The sequence below is a fragment of the Gallus gallus genome, chromosome Z (genome assembly GCF_016699485.2).
Source record: "Gallus gallus isolate bGalGal1 chromosome Z, bGalGal1.mat.broiler.GRCg7b, whole genome shotgun sequence".
NCBI classification, from domain to species: Eukaryota; Metazoa; Chordata; class Aves; order Galliformes; family Phasianidae; genus Gallus; species Gallus gallus.
In genome coordinates, this window is record NC_052572.1 from 10,865,503 (window position 1) to 10,882,177 (window position 16,675).

A 16,675-nucleotide genomic window follows, 5' to 3' on the forward strand; every position below is an offset into this window, starting at 1 on the left:
CCTTAAGGAACTTAAGAGCGTTTGTGAGAATGTGGGTGTTTTGTTTTGATTACATTTTATATACATACACAACCAAAAATTATACAAGTAAAAGCCATACAGAATGGCAGAAAAGAACTGTGGGAATCTGATCTGAAACATCTATGACTTCCTGGGCTTTGTGCCAGCACTCATGTACACATACACTGGGTGTAATGTCAGAAAATACACTGGGGGACAATTGGATTCCAGCTTGCAAGCTGCTCTGGTGCTGGCTGACAGAGTACCGTACACTTAAAACGTGAAGTCATGGCACAAGTAGAAAGCACATTCATGCTGTGCAGACATACTGACATACCAGCTATTTCATGGAACTGTGTCTTCTCAGAACAGATTTGACTTAGGAGAGCATTTATGGGCTATGAAAACAAAAACCTACATATTAAACCATTTTGTCATTCACAAGAAAATAGAATCCCACGATAAAGAATTAATTTGTTGTCTCCCATTCCAAGAGAGTCATAACCTGAGGTTTTAGAACCTTTTGAGAAAGTAAGTGCTATTTTTTCATTTTTATAACTCAACTTCAGTTACAAAAAGAAAAAGAATACATCACAGCATCAGTTATATTCCTGTGACAGCAATGGTATTGTGGTCCAGTAACTGTACATTTATTGAAAGTAGGTCAGGAATGCCAAGGCATACAATCAAGGGGCACTGCCAAGTCACCCATCCCTGAACCCCCTTCAGTTTCCCTAAGTGGACCTCCAGACCTCAGGTAAAAGAAATGTGTGTATAGGATTTAATGCATTTGTGTAAATGTGTGTAGAGAGGTGGAAAAGCAGAGGTTGAAGAAAAGTGAGGCACAGCACCATGAACTACATGGTTTGACATCGAGGAGCTGCGAAAAGATGAAGTCCAGCTGAAGACATTGAGAATTAGAATCTCCTGCCATAAGTTTAGAGATCTAAAAGACATGTGACAAATGCTTGCTTGTCTGCTCCTCCTGTCAGCAGAGGGATGCCTCTGGGGGAAGGTACATCCTTATCTGTCTCGCACAAGGTGAAACATCATCTGGGCATGACTGCCTGTTAACTATACAGGCATCTTAAGAATCTGCTTGGACTAGAAATGTTAAGGAGATACATTACATGTGTTGTGGTGCGCCATGTTAAAGCAAGAAAGCATTAGCAGGGAAGCAAACTTTGAGGGAATGTCTCCAAATCCCAAGGGCTGGGAGAGTATGCTGAGTGCATCTGTGCATCTGCTGGCTCTTTTCAGAGACAAATTTAGATGGGAGTAAGTGATCACATTTTTAAAAAATAATCTTTTCCCCTCTTTCTCCTTTAGAGATGCAGTCTCCTAACATGGCTGATTTCTGGTAGCTGGAATAGAGACCATGTTGGATCTCCCACTTTCCATTTCAGTTCTACTCTAAATATTTCTGGAATTTCTTAAGTTAGTTACTCATGCAAAAAATATTTGCTTACATTCCACTTACGGTATGTCTGTGAGCAGATTCTAGTGATAGAATGAAACAAACTCTAAAGCAGTAAGTGGTTGCATTAAAAGAATTTGGGGGGAGGGGGTATTTACATTCAATTCCAGTGTTCAAATTTGGATTATTTGTAGTTGGGTAGATAATTTTCAAAATGATCACTTTGTTCATGTGCATTTAAAAGCACATTTGATCTTACTGTCTATATTAACGATTTAAAGCAAAATTGCGGGGCAGTAGGTCATTTTGAAATTAACATCTTTTTCTTTTTAATTAGTGCTATGGGAATGAGTTCTTAGCAACGTGCATAGAAATTAAATGAGGAGATGACACGGAAAAAAAAAATCATAAAAACCTCAAATATGAAGGGACCCACAAAGATCACTAAAATGTATATCTACATTCAAGCAGTATTTTCTGGAGAGTGTACCACATTCCATGAAGCCTACCAGTGATGTTTTCCTTCGGATAAAATGACTGTGTTATCTAACTGGGGTTTTGTAAAGAAAAGTTTGTTTATCTCTCACGTTGCCACAAGTGCCTTCCTGTGGAGGATACACACCAAACTGTACCAAATATTCATCATCAGGACAAGGATAGTAAAGCCATAAAATGCAGTTCTAAATGTAACAGTTGACTATCTGAGAGTAGTCAAAAGAATGAGAGCTCAGCCACGATCTCATAAAAGGCCAAGAGGAGACTATATAGGTTCTAGAAATTAGAAAGGACAAAAATAAATAAATGTTAAATATTCTTTCATTTTTCCTATTTCTGTTTCTGCCTCCCTCACAAATATATACATATATATATATATATCAGCAAAAAGAAAATGCTGTTAAAAGAAACAGAACAGAATCCTATGGAAAGAATGCAACACTTAAGAATAGTGTCAAGTCAGTCTAAGTAATGCATGAAGAACCCTTTTTAATGAAACGCATTTAAGGCCTTTAGTACTACTACTTACAAAGGAAAGACCATACTACTGGTCTTTCCTTTGGAATGTAGAATAGAAAACAAACAAACAAACAAACAAACAAACAAACCTATTTTGCTGCCTCAACAGTGCCCTGAGAAACAGTCCCACTTATGATGTTTCTGTAGTTGAAATAATTATACGTTCAATAATACAAAAATATACTTTCGGCTACAAACAAGGAAGCAAGCAAACAAAAACAACAAACTTTCATTCTGAAAACAAAGCCCCACCTCCCTCTGCCAAGACACTCCAGAATTGCATACAGCCGGTTCAGACGCTGCTGTAGTCATAGCCAATCCTTCATTTTTGGAAGAGGTTTGTCAAGCAAGTGAAAAAAATTGTATAGATCTTTCAGGGTATACTGTAAGAAAATCACCATTTTCAGCAAATGTTTATGTGGCATATTTATCTAAAACACTCCTGAAGGTTGTTTTAGAGGCAGTTACAGGGGCACATTTACACTGTGTCACATTCACCCTGGCACAATAGAGTTGAACCCAAGGAGCAGTTGCCACTGCAACTCTCTGATGACAGCCTTCTACATTTGCTGTGTGGATTGATGCTACCTGAAAACAAGTGGAGATAGCCCAGGGGTTACTTCAGCGCAGTCATACAAATGCCAAAAGCCTCACGCAAAGATCTAAACTATCTGAGAGTTCAGAAGTAAGCAGATCAGCCACTTTTACTGCAGTCATCAGAATACTCCTTGGAAGCCCAACAAGTTTGTTAGGGTTTTCAGAAAGATAGATTCAGTAAAACCAGTTGCACCAACAGTTTGATAGAGGGAAGACTCTAGAAAGTCGTGTGCTGGTGACAAGTCTTGGCAACATTACTGCACTGACATGGAGCAAGTAGAAGGTAGCTTTCCCCAAAATAAAAAACATCAGATAATGTGAATGGTGAATTTTGCAACACTTCTTCAAAAGATCAGATGACATTTTATACATCTTCCAGCTACAGACATGTCCTGATGATGTGACAAATGAATTATTCAGTGAATATTTCTTTGACTATTCACCTAACTGTATCAAGTTCCTTTAACTGCCTTTAAAACTCCTCTTTGGTAAAGAATGATGAAAGAAAAAGACAAACCATTTGAAGCTACAGAGAAATCTGTCTGGTGGTCAGAATGTGAGCAGAAGACCTGGGCAAGTACCTTGCACTCGCATTCCTGAGCCCAAAATCCAGTATCAATATTCTCATCAGGTACCTCCGTTCTCACTCTGTAGCTTTTTCTGTGTGGATGACAAAAAGCAATGTATTTTCAGCTATGGTTTCTCTCCACTTCTTGCTGTCATTTTTTTCATTCCAGTACCGACGTATTTAGCATAGCAAGCGATCTAGAGGCTAAACCTCCCCAGAGCATTACAGTTAATTACAGAGCTAATTCCACTAAGTTATTCCTTCGTTATGTGCAATACAGTTGATGCATAGTACTTCAAGATTACTCACATTCTCTGTCAGCATTTCCATTAACAGGCTGATACTTTCACAAGTTCACCACAGATGTAAAACAGAGTGAAAAGTGGACCACTTGCAACAAGTGGCACACACACATTAGTTATCTTTGCCAGAATTTCAGTAAGATAAATCTCCGTTGAGACTACAGAGAAGGAGTTCACCTGGTAAATCTTTATAGATGTGTGTGTATACGAACTGTGTGTAAGATCTATTTCCTTTTCAAAACGTACACTAATTTTTCTCCGTTTAACATGGGAAGAGGAAGAGGAAAGCCCGGATTCCACTCCTCACCTGTTGCTTTCCATTCTGCTGCGGGGAGCCGCCTCCAGGCGCGGTGCCGCGCAGAGGGGGGTCCCGAAGCCTCCGAGCTCCGGGACCGGGCACAGCCGCCGCCGGTGCGCCGGGGCCCCCTGCGGGCGGGCGGCTGCCGGAGCTGCTGACAGTGCGGACTCAGCCCCTAGTCGGGGCTCCGCTAAGAGCAGCGATAGCTGCTCTGTGATTCCCCCAGAGCTGGAAAAGTGCTGGAAAGACTCGAGCGAACGGCACGGAACGGCGTCGGGGGCGGGTCGGGGATGGTTAGGAAAAGATTCTGCCCCAGAGGGAGGTGGGAATGGAACAGGCTGCCCAGTGCAGTGGGCACAGCCCCGGGCTGACGGAACTGAAGGGCTGTTTGGACACCGCTTTCAGACATAAGGTTCGCTTTTTGGGTGGTGCTGTGTGGAGCTAGGGGTTGGACTCAGTCATCCCTGTGCGTCCCTTCCACCTCGGAACGTCCCGTGGCTCTGTGAATTGTGTGTCCCTGCGCTGTATGCAGAATTTCCTCGGACGGAAGGGAGCTGCCAAGCAAAGCTCCGCGGACGGCTGTAGAAAGACAGGGCTGCTCTCCGGAACGTAAAACACCGGCCAGACTCTATTTTTTTTTTTTTTTTTTTTAGGAGACGGAGGGAGAGGAGGCTGAGCATCGCTTTGCCATGAGTAGCTGCCGACGCGCACTCCCGACTCCACGGCCGTCTCAGCGCGGGACAGCGGAACGGAAGGAACTCCCTAAAAAACAAGAGCTGGAGCCGTGCGACCACCTCTGCCTGGCCAGGATTGGAACAGAGAGCAGGAGGGGTTGATACGGGGGCGCGGCCGCAGCACTCAGCACCCGGGAGAGCTCCGCCGCCGCCGCCGCGCATGCCCCGGCCCCGCGAGGGCGGATATAAGCGTAGCCGCCGCACCGCCCCACCGAGCGGCACAGCCGCTGCCCGTCGTGCTCCGACGGTTCGCGCACCGGCGCTGGAGGAAGCGGAGCTTCCGCCTCCCCCCCGAGCATGGGATGGATGAGCTCTGCGAGAGCGGCTCCTGCTCGGCAGCCACTGGCATGAAAGAGGGAGCGGATCAGGAACCCTGGGACACACCGCTGGGTTTGCTGGAGGACAGCCAGATGGGTAACAAGAGCAACGTGTCCTTCCTGCAGCTCTTCAAGAACCTCAACTTGGAGCGAGCCGATGGGATGCAAGGAGACAGCTCCGACGTGCTGCGAATTGTCATCTCCCTGGTGTATTCCGTGGTGTGTGCCCTGGGACTGGTGGGCAACCTGCTGGTGCTCTACCTGATGAAAAGCAAGCAAGGCTGGAGGAAGTCCTCTATCAACCTCTTTGTGACCAGCCTGGCAGTGACTGACTTTCAGTTTGTGCTGACCTTACCCTTCTGGGCTGTGGAGAATGCACTGGATTTCAACTGGCTCTTCGGCAAAGCTATGTGTAAGATTGTCTCCTATGTGACAGCCATGAACATGTATGCCAGTGTCTTCTTCCTCACTGCCATGAGTGTAGCTCGATATCGCTCTGTGGCTTCAGCCTTGAAGAACCAGGGGCGAGGTGACCCACTGGGAGGCTGCTGCTCCACCAAGTGGCTTTGTGCGCTCATCTGGCTGTTGGCAATCGTGGCTTCTCTGCCCCAAGCTATTTTCTCCACCACTGCCACCGTCTTTGATGATGTCCTCTGCCTTGTCAAGTTCCCTGAGGGCCAAGGCAGCAATGCACAGTTCTGGCTGGGTCTGTACCAAACCCAAAAAGTGCTGCTGGGCTTCGTGCTGCCTCTGGCCATCATCAGCCTCTGCTACTTGCTCCTGGTGCGCTTCATCAGTGAGAAGCATGTTGGCAGCACCTGCAGTGGTCCCAGCACCAAGCGCCGCTCTAAAGTGACTAAGTCAGTGTCCATCGTGGTGTTGTCATTCTTCTTGTGCTGGCTGCCCAACCAAGCACTCACAACGTGGGGTATCCTCATCAAGCTCAATGTGGTACACTTCAGTGCTGAGTATTTCCTCTCCCAGGTGTACCTCTTCCCCATCAGCGTGTGCCTGGCACACTCCAACAGCTGCCTCAACCCCATCCTCTACTGCCTGATGCGCAGGGAGTTCCGCAAGGCGCTGAAGAGCCTCCTCTGGAGGATCACCTCTCCTTCTCTCACCACCATGCGTCCTTTCACCGACACCACCAAGCCAGAGCAGGAAGAGCAAGCCCTGCACGCCTTGGTGCCTGTCCACCCTGTTGCACCTCCTGCACCTGCAGCTGCAGCTGCAGCTGTCCAGCCAGAGCTGGCTTACTACCCACCTGGGGTGGTGGTGTACAGCAGCCGATGTGACATGCTGCCTACTGCCTCCGGGGAGCAACACTACTGAGATGGCTGTGGGGGTGGGACTGGGAGGGGGTTCTGTGCAGGATGTGGCCCTGGGACATTGAATGCCTGTTACGAACAAGGGGAGGTGAGATGGGTGAATGAGGGTGGGAGAAGCTCTTCTGGAGTTGTCTGCTCTTGGAAGCTGTGTGATGAAAATTATCTTGAAAGTGTGCCCCAGAATGGAGAACAAGAGGAGGAAGGAACACTGTGGTGTGCTAGGGATCAGGGGGTTTCTGAGAGATGCTTTCCAGTACTTGCTCCTGTCCTGGCTTCTGCTGGAGCTCCAGCTGTGGGCTCAGCCAGCAAGGGTGAGGCTGGTTGGGGTGAAGCAAGACATTTCCCACAGCATCTTGGCATGAGCATGAAGGGGCCAGGACAAGCAGGTACAGGGCTCCTGCTTGTTCAGGCTCAGCTCTTCTCTCCCTTCCCAGGGACCAACAAGGGGGGGACAAAGAGCACTGTGCTCATCTCTGGATCCTTGCAGGATCTGCTTTTCCAGCTTCCTCATCCCTTCTGCTGCTACCAGCATACGGAGCAGGAAAACAGATCCTGGACAGCCAAGGAGAAAGCCTGGGACAGGACTTGCAGCTTCACAAAGAGGGGATCCTTTGGTTGGGTTTGAAGGGAGGAGAGTTGCACCCTACCACCTCCTAGCATTGTGCTCCCCAGCCCTGCTGAAGTGGGAAACCCACAGCCCCCAGTTCTGAGGCAGAAGTCTGTCCAGGCACATGGAAACTGCAGGTTCTGCTCTGTACCTCAGACTGTTGGGCAGTTCATTCCAGGAGATCAGCACAATTGTAAATAAAGGAGAAAAAGGGGAAAAAAATGAGATTATATCTACTTCAAACTGTTTGCTCCAGGATACTTCTTATTTCAGCTAAAACCAACTATATAGTTTTGTGTTTGTAAAGGATCTGCACTGATATTTGTCAGAGTTTCAGTTAACTCAATCTCAAATCCTAAGCTGTGAGAAGCCCAAGAAGCTGCAGTTCAGCACCCCAGAGAAGGGCAGAGACTTCCTGTCCCATCTGGTGCTCCAAAGAAACAGCTGGGGAATAATTTGGGATTGATCTGAAATGAACTTGTAAAGGCATGAAAAAAAAAGTACAATTCCAAGCTGTGAAACTTCTTATGTTAAGGTCGTATATTTTCTATCTTTATTTTATTTTTAGTATGGTGAAAGATTTTAAAAGGAAAGGTCAAAGTTGTTTTGTTTTGCTCCTTTTTAGAGGACGGAGAACATAATTGTTTTTATTGTTTTTAGGTTTTTTTTTTTGGTGTTGATTAATATCCAAAACTGCAAATGGGTTGAATATATGAACACAATATTAAAGAAAAAAACAACCCTCTCTGTTTCCACCTTCCTCCCCTGTGGTGTAACTCCAATGTGTACTTGACTCTGTGAGGGGGGAAGCATTTCTACAGAGGGTTGTTTGTCACCTCTAAGCACAGATACAGAGCAAACTCACTATTTCTGTTTGGAGAAAAGTGCAATGCCTTTAGTAGCAGTTATGCCTTGCAGAATCCTTTAGGTTTGCTGTAAGTGTCAGTAACTCCTGTTGTAAAATTCCAGTTTGTTCTTGAAGCAGCTGGTTCTGCTTCTTGCAACGAGACACTGTACTTTAATTCAAGTCAGCAGAGACTTTTGCTGAAGCCTTGGTTGCTTCTAGTGGGGAAGATGCTGAGATTTGGAAGGAGCCTGGAGAACAGCAGAAGCAAGCTGGCAGCTGATGAATGTATCTACAAAGATGCAAAAACTCTGGAAAAAAATACAAACAAACAAAAAGATAGATATCTGCAGAAGATCTGGAGCATTTAAGTACTGTACAAGAATCGCTCTAAGTTCCTAAATGCTGACTTGGATGCCAGTTGAAGTCTGTAGGTACTTAAAATTTAACTGGAAAATTTTTTGTGCCTAAAGTCTACTTCTGAGCATGCCTGAATCTACTTAAGTTTGTAGCATTGTTTATGTTTCATGGGGATCCTGCACTCAGGACTGGCTGCTGTGTGCACCATAAGCCATGGAGGCAGTTCTGCACCCTGACACAGAACACCCTTTACCAGGCCACACAAAGTGAAGAGGGGATGTAAGCTTAACTGATTCTCCCTGTCCCTTAGTCTAGATGTATTTCTCCTATCCTGTCTTTAATGCATGTGCAGATTATGCTCTTTCCCCTTGCCTTTTTGAGAACTGCATTAGTGGGTAGAGCTCTTGTCCACAGTATAGGAAATGCTGCTTTCCACCTTTCATATTCCTGGGAATGAGTGAAACCCTGGGCTTCTCTCTGGACATGCTTGAATCCTCTGGCTTGAAAGTTTCCTGTTGCATGAGATGCCCACTGTTACAGGGTCAGAAAGGGAATGCAAACCACTGACTGACACTTTGCAGCATAATGGCAAGGGCATGAGCCCTAGAGAGGAAGTTTTTTTTTCTCTTGTAGAAATAAAAACGGAAGGGAAATTGGATCCAGGCCTGAATTCTAGGTTTCACCTTCTCAAGGATAATGACTAACTAGCTGACTGATTGCATGCTTGTCCTTGCTTCCAGGTCCTGGCTCAGTTAATGTTTCAGTGCTGTACATGATGAGGTGGCTTCTGCAGACTGAGAGCTTTCTGGTCCTACAAATCCAGTAGTCTAATGTGTCAATAGGTTTGTAAGAAATGCAGTTGGGTTATGTACATTCTAGGGAGAAAGCCCTAATACTTGTGCTAGCAGATAGTAACAGTGTTGTGTGAGGAAAAGAATGCCATGAACACCTTAATCCAGAGTTCAGATGGGCCTGAACATACTTCTGTAAGACAGGAGCAAGTACCTGAGTGAAGTGGAGAATTGGACCTTGAAGCCACATCATTTTCTTGGTGTTTGCTATTGAACAACGTAGCTTCCTGTGTGGCTTGCTGCATCTGTAGTTGCTGTTCTCAGATGCTTTAATGATCTCGTGAACTGCATAGAAAGCTATCAAAATATCTAAAGCATAGCTTTGAATTTCAGTAGGTGGTGAATTGCTTAAAAGAAATCCTCTGTGGTGATCAGCATGACAAAACTCGTGTTTTTGTGGATGTCAGTGTACACACAGTTTTATGGCAGCAAAATAGCACATAGTTCAGGACAACCCACGGTTAGTACAGAATCCTAGCAAGATTTGGTGATCAGAGAAAGTCTCAGATGTCTGACCACTGAAGATACAAAACTCTTTTGTATGGGATATCACTCAAATAAGAAAGTGTTCTGGGTGTGATGAGAGGGACCTGACTATTTCTTTGAAGGTCACCTGTCTTTTAAGCCACTAGGTCTAAGTCACACATATGGTATTTGAAAGAGACACAACCTGCCCACAACTGGTCAAATGTTGGTTTGTTCCTGACCTGCAGTTCCAGCTACATAGTTGGCCAGCACGCACAAGCAGAGTGGTTTTGTTCCTCATGTGTTGTGAATTGTAACTATCTGAACATGAAATCTGGGCTCTGTTGTGCAGGCAGTGGTGCCAACCTGCATGCTTTAAATGCTTGATGTGCACACAGTGCTGGAAATGTGACCACAGCAGAAGTTCTTTGTAGCTCCAGCTTTGTGACTGTATGGTATAGTGAGTTGTCCTAAGTAAGCAGTAAATACAACACTCTTCAAGAACACTCTTGTTCCTTCCAAATGTTTGTGTTTTCATTTGTAACAATCAGAATTTCGTGGACTGAAATAAACGCAGCTGAAATAAACAAAAAAGAGTTCTTTAAGAGGTTTTTGCGATGCATCTTGTCCTATTAGAGATTCCCCTCGGGATGCTGGTGGAGAGGAGCATGTTGCTAAGGAACGATAGGAACCCAAAGGTGCAGACTGACACCTAGCGACAGCCTGCAAGATCCTGAAGAGCCCAGATACTCTGATCAGATACCGACTTCGGTCGCTTAAAGACTTAAATATCCACTCTCCTAGCTCCCGCATGTAATGAACCGAGCTCTTAAAATGTTAACAACCTCAAAATGAATTTCCAGGTCTCCCTTTGAAATGCCTCTTCAGTATAAATATTATGTCACTTTCCCTTTGAATTATTTTTGCCCTAACTTTAGCAGTTTAAAACATGAAGCCATCCAGAGGGACCTGGACAGGCTGGAGAAGTGGGCCCATGAAAACATAATGACATTCAATAAGGCCGAGTGCAGGGTGCTGCATACGGGTCAGGGCAATCCCAGGTATTTATACAAACTGGGGGAAGATCTCCTTGAGAGCAGCCCTGCGGAGAAGGACTTGGGGGTCCTGGTAGATGAGGAGATAGACGTGAGCCAGCAGTGTGCACTTGCAGCCCGGAAGGCCAACTCTGTTCTGGGCTGCATTAAAAAAAGGGGTGGCCAGCAGGGAGAGGGAAATGATTGTGCCCCTCTACTCAGCTCTTGTGAGGCTCCATCTGGAGTACTGCATCCAGGCCTGGGGCACCTGGGGCCCCCAGCACAGGAAGGATGTGGAGTTCTTCGAGCGGGTCCAGAGGAAGGCCACTAAGATGATCAGAGGGCTGGAGCACCTCTCCTGTGAGGAAAGGTTGAGGGAACTGGGCTTGTTTAGCTTGGAAAAGAGCAGGCTCATTGTGGGGATACCTCATTGCGGCCTTCCAGTACTTGAAGGGAGCATATAAACAGGAAGGGGAATGGCTGTTTATGAGGGTGGATAGTGGTAGGACAAGGGGGAATGGTTTTAAACTGGGACAGGGGAGATTTAGGTTGGATATTGGGAAGAAGTTTTTCACTCAGAGGGTGGTGATGCACTGGAACAGGTTGCCCAAGGAGGTTGTGGATGCCCCATCCCTGGTGGTATTCAAGGCCAGGCTGGATGTGGCTCTGGACAGCCTGGTCTGGTAGTTGGCAACCGCACACATAGGAGGGGGTTGAAACTAGATGATCATTATGGTCCTTTTCAACCCAGGTCATTCTATGATTCTATGAAAACCCATTCATTTCCATTCACTGACTCTTTCTTTAGAATTTTATTATTTAGTTGAGTGCCTACACAGAAAGCTTTGGTCCAGTGGGTATACATGAGCTTGGGCAGTCATCAGTGCAAACGCAGTGCAGCTCAAGGACATCAGATTGTCAGCCTGGATCTGTAATTTCAGTGAGGGTTATTTCACTCTTGCTTCAGAAGAAAATTCTGATTGAGGTGTACAGAAGAAGGATATTGAAAATACCTTTCTTTAACATGACTATTTAGCTATAAGGGCTTCTTCCAGACGCAGCCTCGGCATCAGCCACTGCAGTAGAGGTTGAGACAAAGCCTACAAGAAAGGGCTGGCAGTCAGTTAACTAATTCCTTTGGTAAAGCATAGCTACTAACATGCCCTAGACATCTTCCCTAGTTGCAGGGACTTTTCCTTCTTAGAATAGGCACTTTCAACTCCAAATGAACTTGCACATCTGTGCAGGTTTCTCAAGCTTCTATTTGTGCATAGCCTTAGAGTCATTCCAAAAAACCTTAACTGTAAAACATAGACTCATGAGATGCCGGAGTAAACTGAGGGGAAAAAAAAAAGTCCCCTCTAAAACAAAACCAATCAAACAAAAAGCCAAAACAACAACAAAAACACCTATAACAAAAACAATCCAAAATGGAAACAGACAAAAACTAACTGGAGACAGAAAAGGTTTTATTTTTAGTTTTATTATGCAAGCTTTGGCCTGTACTCCTAGGGAGTGCTAAAAGAAAGTTAAAGTGACCTACAGCAGAATGTCCACGCTGGGAAACAGCAAAATAAAGTAGTTCATTCAGATAGAAACTGTTTTCCTCACTCACCTATTTACTGTGAAAATAAGGTAGTTTTTCTCTGTGGGATCTGTGTTGTTCCTTGCTCAAGCCAACACTCATTGCACAATGATAAAGTTAACTGCTCAACATTGACTTCTAGTGCCAGTGTTCAACTAAGCTTTCTATTTTTGTTCAGAAGTCATCCTAACCTCACGCTGAATGAAATTGAAATCCTGTGGAAAAATAACTCCTCACTACATTTATGAAAAAGTTTCTGATCAGCTCAGACAAAAAATGAAAATCAAATTCCTCCAATTTCCCTTTCAGGCCAAAGGCTGAAGCTGAGATAATAAAGTTGCCAGTAATTTATATCTACCAACAATTAGTTCTGAGTTAAAATGATAGGGAAATCACATCTGATCCACCTGATAATCCTCTGTGAATATACCACTGGTTTGGTGGGTGAGAGGAGATCAGCAGGTGTTGATTATCTCAACCTCGATAAGGCTTTTGATGCTCTTTCACGTGCCATTTCATAAAATCAGTCATAGGGGCTGGGGTGGATTTCTGGAGATCATCAAGTCTAACACTTGCTAAGGCAGGTTTCCTACAGAACATTGCACAGGAAAGCGTGCAGGGTTTATAAAAATATTTTAATAGAAGGAGACTCCACAACATCTCTGAGCAGCCTGTTCCAGTGCTCTGTCACCTTCAAAATCAAGATCTTTTTCATCTTCATATGGAACTTTCAGTCTTCCAGTTTTTTCTGCTGCTCCTTTTTGTGTTTCTGGGTGCCACTGAAAAAAACCCTGACTCATCTACTTGATACCTACCCTTTAGATACATATAAGAGTTGGTAAGGTTCCTTCTCAGACTGTTCCAAGTTGAATAGTCTCAGGTCTTTCATCCTGTCCTCATAAAAGTGAAGATCCAGGTCCCTAATCACTTTTGTAGCCCTCCACTCTCTGATGAAGATGTTAAACAAAACTGGACTCAATACTTACGCCTGGGAAACAACAGTTACAGGCCTCCAGGTAGACTCTGTACCAGTGATCACAACTCTGAGCTCTTCCAGTCAGGTAGCTCTCAATCCACTACCCTATCCACTCATCTATCCCACACTTCCAAAACCTACCTATGAGGATATTATGGCAAAAAATGGCAAAAACTTTGCTGAAGTCAAAGTACATAATATCCACTACTCACCCCTCATTTACTCAGTTTGGACATCCTAGAAGGCTACTAGGTTGATCAAGCACGATTTCCCTTGGTGAATCCATGTGGACTACTCCTGATAACCTTCTTTTCACGACACCCAGAGTAAGCGATTCCATCACATTCCCATAGATGGCTGACTGGCCTGTGGTTTCCTGGGTTCTCCTTCTTGCCCTTTCTGAAGACTGGAGTAACTTTGGCTTTCCTTCAGTCTTTTGATACCTCTTCTCTTCTCCATGACCTTCCATAGAACAGCTGATAAAGTATGGACTAGGTAAGTGGAAAGTGAGGTGGAAAGAGAGCTGGATTGAAACTGGCTGAATTGCTGGGCCTAAAGAGTTGCTATCAGCAGCATGAAGATCACTTAGAGATCAGTGACCAGAAGGGTATGTGAGGTCAAAACTGCAACCAATCCTGTTCAAGACATTACTAATGATCTAACCATGGAACAGAATGTATCCCAACAAATCATTCAAAAGTTGGAGTGGCTGATAGACCAGAACATTTTGCCACCACCATTCATAGGAACCTAAGTAGGCTGAAGAAATGGGATGACAATAACTTCAAACAAAGAAACTGCAAAGTCCTGCATCTGAAAATGGACAGTGTACACACAGCAGTCAGGATGGGGCTGAGTGGTGGAGAAACAGGCTGACAGAAAAGAACTTGTTTGTTGGACAAGTTGAATATGGGTCAGCAAGGTGCTCTTGCAGCAAAGAAAACCAACAGCTTTCTAGTTAGAGCATCACTAGCAGGTCAGGGGGGATGATCCCCCCTCTGCTCAGCTCTGATGAAGCCACATGAGAAGTGCTGTATCCAGTTTTGTGCTCCCCAGTACAAGAGAGAGAGAGACTTACTGGAGGTAATTCAGTGAGGGACCATGAAGATGACCGAGGACGTGGAGTATCTGACATGCAAGGAGAGGCTGAGAGAGCTGGGACTGGTTAGCCTGGACCTGAGTGTACTCAGGATGATCTTATCAATATGTGTAAATACCTGCTGGGGCCAGGGGGTGGAGGAAAAGAAGACAAACCCAGACTTCTCAGTGTTATTCAGGGAAGGGACAACAGGCAATAGGCATAAAAAGGAATTCAGTAAATAAGAGTGCAGAGTCTCCATCTTTGGAGGTACTCAGAACATGACTGACCACATTCTTGATCAGCCTATTTTATCTGACTGTGCACTGAGCAGCAGCACTGGACTGAGTGATCTCTGTCAGCAACCCCGACCATGTTGTGATCCTGTGGGGTTCTATGATGGTAAGTTGTTGCTAATACTTCTTTGTTCCAGTAAAATAAAGTAAATATACATCTGTATTACTTGACATTTATTCTGAAAAACCTCTAAAAATTTCATTTTCTGTAGTAAAATCCCTTTCTATATTTCAAATAAACTCACGTTATGCATTTATAGTAATAAACACCTAGACTTCAAAGCTGTTTGTACTGTTTTCTACTTCCACTGAAACAGCTCAGAGGGTGAAGAGAAAATATAACGTACTTTTCATTTCATCAAAAGACATTTCCTACTGAGCTCCAGTACCTTTTTTATGGATAGTGATACACATATATGGTAGAGTACTCTTTATGAACTGAAGGAAGCAGGAATCCTACTGCTCTGAGGATGTAGGTGGGGTATCAAATAATTGCTGAACCTGTGCAGCCAGCCATAAATAATGGAAGTACCTTGTTTGAATTCAAGATCAGGGAATACATTTTCAGAGATCATAGAATCGTATGATGGCTTGGGTTGGAAGGGAACTTTTAGCCCACCCAGTTCCAATAGCCTGCCGTGGGCTGGTTGCCCCCAGCTATGGCTGTCCAGGGCCCCATTCAACCTGGCCTTGAGCACCTCCAGGGATGGGGCACCACAGCTCTCTGGGCAGCAGTGTCAGTGCCTCACCGCCCTCTGAGCCAAGAGTTTCTTCCTAAAATCTAACCTGTATCTCTCCTCTTTTAATTAAAACCATTCCCTCTTGTCCTGTGTCTGTGTCCTGTGTCCTGTCACTGTCTGCCTGTGTAGAAAGTCAATCCCTTCCTACTTGAAAGCGACCTTTAAGTATTGGAAGGATGCAATGATTTTTTCCTGGAGCCTTCTCTTCTCCAGTCTGAGCACTCCCGTCTCCCTCAGCCTTTCTTCATAAGAGAGGCACTCTAAACATCTGACCATCTTCACAACCCTCCTCTGGACCCGATCCAACAGCTCCAATGTCCTTGTGCTGGGGACCCCAGACCCAGGTGCAGTACTGCAGCTGGGACAGTACAATTCCCTCCCTGTCTCTGCTGCCATCCCTCTGTTGATGTGGCCCAAGATACCGTAGGCCTCCTGGGCTGCAAGCACACACTGCTGGCTTATGTCCTGGTTTTTGTTCATCAGGATGCCCAAGTCCTTCTCCACAGGGCTGTTCTCAATGGGCTCTTCTCCCTCTCCACACTCATCTCTGGGACTGCACCAACTGTCATGCAACACTTTGCATTTGGCCACGTTGAACCTCATTAGGTTCACATGGGCTCAGTCCTGTCCAAGTCCCTTTGGATGGCATCCCTTCCTTCTGTCGTATCAACTGCACCACATGGCTTGGTGTCATCAGCAAACATGCTGAGGGTGCACTCCATGCCACTGTCTCAGATGTAGACTGAAATCTTGGATTTCGAGTGCAAAAAAATCAAATAATACAAAAGGAATTTAAAGACACTGCTCAGAAAGGAACAACATTCTTTGATAAGGTGTCATCTCTCTCTCACAGACAACGTAGCTTTAACAACTGTTTTACTGTCAGTGTTACAGCAATCAGTATTTCTTAAAGTCCTAGCTATTGGGATTAGGTATTATGTTGGAATATCAGCACTTATTTAAAAAGGAATTGTTTTAGCTCTCCTTAAAATCCCTGGAATCCCATAGCTTGCAAATTGTATTTCAAGAAGGTCTTTCTTGCATGAAAATGATGAACAAATAAATAAACAAACAAAACTCAAAATAAGACATCATTGAAAACAAATAAAATAAAATAAATTAGCTGGGATGCATCTGACTTTATACTGTGATCTTCCAGCTATACATCTCCAGACTTCGGATCCCAGCTTTTAACAACAGGCATCACTACTGGAACATTTTCCTTCCCTTCGTGCCAGTAAGACCTTCTGCTTAAGACTTCCAG

The 16,675-nt window shown here is 44.8% G+C and overlaps 2 protein-coding genes across 2 annotated transcripts; one reads left to right on the plus strand and one right to left on the minus strand.

Annotated features, from left to right (window-relative positions):
* Window positions 1–2,739: 2,739 nt before the first annotated feature.
* Window positions 2,740–5,229, minus strand: LOC124417551. The gene is made up of 4 exons (XM_046905874.1): window positions 5,055–5,229; window positions 4,206–4,503; window positions 3,610–3,688; window positions 2,740–2,814 (listed from the first exon to the last, which is right to left on the minus strand). The coding sequence occupies exons 1-4, from the start codon at window positions 5,227–5,229 to the stop codon at window positions 2,740–2,742; spliced, it is 627 nt and encodes a 208-aa protein (XP_046761830.1).
* RXFP3 (relaxin/insulin like family peptide receptor 3) lies at window positions 5,144–10,307 on the plus strand. Its single transcript, XM_004937174.5, has one exon. It carries the CDS (start codon window positions 5,233–5,235, stop codon window positions 6,577–6,579), a length of 1,347 nt encoding a protein of 448 aa, XP_004937231.2. The 5' UTR covers window positions 5,144–5,232; the 3' UTR covers window positions 6,580–10,307.
* Window positions 10,308–16,675: the final 6,368 nt, after the last annotated feature.